Source organism: Diachasma alloeum, unplaced genomic scaffold (assembly GCF_001412515.2).
Source record: "Diachasma alloeum isolate Michigan unplaced genomic scaffold, Dall2.0 Dall_scaffold_78916, whole genome shotgun sequence".
Classification (NCBI taxonomy): domain Eukaryota; kingdom Metazoa; phylum Arthropoda; class Insecta; order Hymenoptera; family Braconidae; genus Diachasma; species Diachasma alloeum.
This window is the reverse complement of record NW_021683651.1, coordinates 17,190-23,195: the sequence shown is the minus strand read 5'-3', so window position 1 is coordinate 23,195 and position 6,006 is coordinate 17,190. Positions and strand designations below refer to the sequence as shown.

Genomic DNA, 6,006 nt, shown 5'->3' with positions numbered 1-6,006 from the left:
CCCCCCCCCCGGAACTACCCTTACCATATACGTACGATGAATTTTGAAACACCCTGTATAGCATCAACATTTTCTATCTCAGAAATGCTTCTGATTCAACTGTAAAATATCAAATAGAATTTATGAATTAAAACAGAGTAAATTCAACATTTAGAGATTAATAGAAATGCAATTTAATCAACTCTCTATCGGCGAGAGGTAAAACGAGATCGTCGAGCGTTAATATCCGCCCCATGATAGCATTCGCGTGTAGTTTTTGATTGAAAAAATGCAGTATCCACTTCTTCTTCGGTTGTTATTCCCATTCGTCGTACGATTAATCGCACTCACAGCCAGGAAAAATTAATTACTAGCTTTTTTTTTTTTTTTTTTAATCTATTCACAACTGGCCATCGCCTGGAAGCCCGCACTACAGGCAAATTATCTTTGATAGGATGAAGAGAGGAATTTCACGTGATGTGATATTAAATAAAGAATGAACAATTACATACAACTGAATAGAGTTCGATGCATGAACACATGAAAGAATGATCAGTGAACGTAATTTTGTAATTCAGGTGGATCTCTTCTAATTGAAGATTGAATTTTGTTTCATCTAGCAGAAATTGATTGAAAAATGATTGATGTTACAAGAAGGGGTAACGGAGGGGTGTTAGGGTACAGCAGGGTTACAAGGATCAAAAGGGTCCAAATCCTTTATTTGATTATAAGTTTTTTTAGATTAAGTTAGATTAATTTAATTTGATTCATTCTTATTATGATGATATATATATTTTTGTTCCTTAATTCACAAGTTACAACATTGAATGAAGAAGAATTCCCCATAAATCACGTGAGATTACAAATAGACCACCAATTTTCAATAATCATACCTAAAATTTGTCATTTCTTCCTCTTTCTTTAAATTAATCAATACCAATGATTTGAAAATGTGAACGAATATGATCATTTTACAACTCTTTGATCTCATTTCAATAGAACCGGAGAAGGAAATTGCAAAGAGAGATCGATCATCATCAATTTTTAATTTCTGTGATCATATTCCATTCATAGAAACAAGAACGGAAAATGTAGGGAAGGAAAATTAGTAAGAAATTTAAAAAATCGATTTTTCAGTCTTGAAAATTTCAAAACGTTTTTTTTAATAATGAAGAAAAACTAATGTATTTCTCTCTATTATCTAATCCTGATGGAAGAAAGTGAAAAGAGGGAGAGAAACGAGATCAATACGAAAACAGAATTTTTAATTTTTCAATGTTTAGGAAAAATTTTAATATTAATATATTTTTTCGAATAATGAACCAATATCCATAAATTCAATTCCTACCCTCACATTTTCATAGAATATTATAAAAAAAATAGGGAAAAATTCAATTCGGCAATAAAAAATTGTATCGGATTATTATGTAATAATAATACAGTGAGAATCCCATTCAAATCCATTCATTGTTCTTGTATGAATCGCGAACAAAAAAGGGCAAGATATTTATTATGTATAAAAGGATTAATCATTCATTCATGGTTTGAAATAATCGGATGATGTGCATAATTCGAAAAATCAATTCAAATCCATGTTAAAAACCCCAGAAACTAATGATAAGATTGGAATCAAGTGTCGACGAGCGTTTGTATTTGTCCGTCAGTTGTGTCCGCAAACACGATCGAAATTAATCCCACTGCTGTCGTTTGTGGACTGTTGATTTTACTCTGGGATTGCGCGCACGATGGTGCCGTAGAGGCATATAGTAAGAACGGGTGATACTAATTCACCACTCCGAGTTCCAAATAAATCTGGCGTGATTCAATTCCAGGGAAACATGAGATGTGACGTTATTGGGAAATCACGGAAAGAATTAGCTGATGAATGCAATGTTTTTTTCTGTTTTCAGGTTTTGTACTCTGGACAAGGTCTCAATGATGATATGTGGCACAGTTTGCGGTTTTCCCGGAGAGCGACTAGCTTGAAATTCCAGGTGGATGATGAATCAGTTGTTCGAGGTAAATGAAAAAAAGATTTTAACATTTTTGGCAATTACTTATTGTAAACTAGAGGGTTTCACCCCCTGCTCGCTGCGCGCATCAACGCCGGAGGGGCTTAGCCCCCCCCCCTCATCTTCTTGGGCTTGTTTAGGTGTTCATATTCCATTACTAAAAAATCCAGTGTAACGTTTTCTGAAGCCAATCTCTTCGTCGTAAATGATGATAGCATAGATTAAAGATAGCACGATAATACTGTATGATATTATATGCTCTACTATACTATTATACATTATGCATATATAATGATGTATCTATAATGTAGCACAATATCGTATACTCAATGTATGTTATTATAGTTTACAGTTTATTAGTTAATTTTTTTTATTATGTACATTATATTTTATAATACCTATAGTACACTATTATATATTGTATATTATACATAGTATATATAATATAATATAGTATAGAATATAATATAACATACTATTATCGTAATATCTTTAATGAATGCTATAATAATTGACAAAAAATCTAATGACACAAGACGCTGACTAGATTGGTTTCAAAAAACGTTACACTGGATGTATTATAGATAAAAACAATACAATTCACCCCTGAAATATATAATATATAACACTATTTACTATTCACTATTCACAATTGGCATACATTAACCCTCATGGAGTAGGACATAAGCGCCCGGACTAATCGAGTGTATACAAAAAAAATAATTCATAGAATGATTGACCTCCTGTGAAAAATTGAGATTTTTATTATTTATAAAAGGTTCCAACCAACGCCTTTTATCTTGAGACTGAACCATTCATTTTTCCATTTATTTACATAGAATAGGATGAGATATATTCTTATTACTATTGTTCAAGGATTTGACCGCCGTATAATCTTCATATGACTCCATATGAACTTATAGAGATATAATCATATTAAAGAGGTAAAGATAATAATTCATTTTATCATCAGGGACACAGATAAGGGTCAGAATCAGCAGCGTCTCCTGATTTCTAAACCTCCTTGCATTTTTATTATATAGAGACACTAACTCAGTTCTTGGCGATTAAAGGGGAGACTACTTATCCACGTACGAAATGCCAGTGTTGGAGAAACGGGCCAAGCCTGGCACAAGCCTGGGCTTGCCAAGTCTGGGCGCCCAGGCTTGGACCGAGGTTCGGCCATCCCTGGGGACCAGGGCTTGAGTCTCGGGAGAAGGGCGGGTAACCGAGCCTTGGTTGACAGATCTGGCCCAGCCTTGGCCGGACATTGGTATGCCGGAGCTCGATAACCAAGCCTTAGCCAGCGGTGGCCCGGAGCTTGGTCATTGGGCTCCAGCCGTTGGTGTAACTGTAAGGATTAAATCGCAAGGGTGAGATGATGAGAATGGAATCATAGGGGTAGAATCATAAGGGTAAAATCTGAAGAGTAAAATTGTAAGGGTCAAATCGCAATAATGGAAAGGGGCGAAAAAATCATAAGGCTGAAATTCTGAGGGTTGAATGGTAAGGGTGGAAACTTGAGGGTAAAATATTAAGGGTGTAATCGTAAAAAAATGGTGACATTGTAGGTGTTGAAGTCACATGTTACTCGCTAATTATTACGAAAAGAAGAAGAATCGTCATTCAACAGTAATCCTAATTGTTACAATTATTATTGTAATTAATAATAATTATTATTATTATTCATTATTGAATTAATTTACCGATTAAACTGTAGTTGAATCACTTAATATTTCTATCAACTGAATAATAAAACATTCAAGTCGAAAAAAACCGAGATGGAATTAATATGGAAGATTTGAAGTAGAGGTTTTACGAATTGCGCGGTAGACTAGTGGTTAGGGCGTCGGATTAGTAGTCGTGAGGTCGTGGGTTCGAGCCCACGTTAGGGGGTAATATTTTAAGTTACAAAATCGGTTTTTCAGCGATGATTGCGTTAGGGTTTGGTAGGTAGGGCACAATGAATACTAAAAATCATCCTAAAAAATGTTAATTATTTTGTTTTTGATATTATTGATAATTGCCATGAACAGTTTGGCAGCCAGTGCGGCACCAGTCGCATACCGGTATTGACTTTTTTTCCTCGTTGAACCTATTACGAATGCTGAGGAGTAATATTAAATTACTTGTATTTCAATCACCCATATTATCATATTCATGTAATTAAGTAATGTTTAATTGAGCCTGGCCAACAACTGGCAATCAACGCTGGGCCGAGATGGGCGCCCAGACCTGGCCCGATGTTATCATTCCAGGTTTCAACCAAGTCCGGCGCGGTCCCGGTTGAGGAATGGGTCCCGAAGTTCGGCAGGCCGGCCACCGGGCTTGGGCCAAGCTCGGCCCATTCGTTTTTTCGTACGTGGGTTTGAGTTGTAAAAATCGCGGGCTATTGGAATGAGATTTGTCATACATTAGAAATCGATTAGATGTGTCTAAAAACGAATATTAGTGCAAAAATTTTATTGTTTATTGTTCGTTTGCCCCGCCGACGCTAAAAATGTTAAAAATAGTCCAGGGCCTCTAATTTTCGAGCTACGGAAAATTGTTTTTTTTTTCAAAATTTTTGGAAAAATGTGTGCAATAATAATTATGTTAACTTTTCTGAAAGAATCAAAATATAGTCCTCGCCACAAAAGAAGGAAGCCACGATGCCGAGTGTTGCAAACTCACACAACTCACAAACTATTTTGTGACACGAAGGTCCGACAAGGGGGAGGGGCGAGGTGGGGGCGTAGGAGCGGTGTCTAGGGGACACAGCCCCCGGCGAGGGTTGGGGGGGCGCTCCCCCCCTGCAAAAAAACCTGGATGATAGTACTCTGTTCTCCCAGAAACGAAGAAAGATGTTTGCATAAAAGTGAAACACATAATTTTTTTCCGACCAAAACTCCCAAAAAAGAATAAACAAGATGGAATTCCACCTCTTCTGTTACCGACAGGGTACACAGAATCGCTCAATTGCATATTGGCCATATTGGCCAGATCCGCCGAAGCCACAGCCATAACGGCTCACTTCATGTTTCACTTGTACAATAGTTATCAGGGTTGTGCATCTAGTATCTGTATGATTTTACGAACCAAGAACTGGTAAGCCTTACTTACCATACCCGGCCTCGTTTTACGGTATCGTCCCGCTAAACGCCATTTACCCCCCCTGAACACAGCCACCGCAGGTACCACTAATCGGGCTTCAGTGACGAAATAGTATATTGTGTCATTAGGACCGTAGACGGAGGTTTGCGATGAGTGTGAAGTTAGCAGCACGAGGCGTCGGTAAGACAGGACGAGGCGCGCCTCGTCCTGTCTTACCGACGCCTCGTGCTGCTAACTTCACACTCATCGCAAACCTCCGTCTACGGTCCTAATGACACAATATACTATTTCGTCACTGAAGCCCGATTAGTGGTACCTGCGGTGGCTGTGTTCAGGGGGGGTAAATGGCGTTTAGCGGGACGATACCGTAAAACGAGGCCGGGTATGGTAAGTAAGGCTTACCAGTTCTTGGTTCGTAAAATCATACAGATACTAGATGCACAACCCTGATAACTATTGTACAAGTGAAACATGAAGTGAGCCGTTATGGCTGTGGCTTCGGCGGATCTGGCCAATATGGCCAATATGCAATTGAGCGATTCTGTGTACCCTGTCGGTAACAGAAGAGGTGGAATTCCATCTTGTTTATTCTTTTTTGGGAGTTTTGGTCGGAAAAAAATTATGTGTTTCACTTTTATGCAAACATCTTTCTTCGTTTCTGGGAGAACAGAGTACTATCATCCAGGTTTTTTTGCAGGGGGGGAGCGCCCCCCCAACCCTCGCCGGGGGCTGTGTCCCCTAGACACCGCTCCTACGCCCCCACCTCGCCCCTCCCCCTTGTCGGACCTTCGTGTCACAAAATAGTTTGTGAGTTGTGTGAGTTTGCAACACTCGGCATCGTGGCTTCCTTCTTTTGTGGCGAGGACTATATTTTGATTCTTTCAGAAAAGTTAACATAATTATTATTGCACACATTTTTCCA

General features: G+C 38.3%; 1 protein-coding gene across 1 annotated transcript in view; it reads left to right on the top strand.

Moving 5' to 3' along the window:
• The window catches only part of LOC107047949 (neurexin-3b), a gene marked incomplete at its 3' end in the record, with an annotated part of 300,303 nt that extends 298,305 nt beyond the window's left edge, over positions 1-1,998 (top strand). The window contains exon 15 of the mRNA XM_015270882.1: positions 1,890-1,998. Within this exon, the coding sequence (XP_015126368.1) occupies positions 1,890-1,998 (109 nt within the window). The remainder of the gene's footprint in view (positions 1-1,889) is intronic.
• Between the last annotated feature and the right edge of the window lie 4,008 nt (positions 1,999-6,006).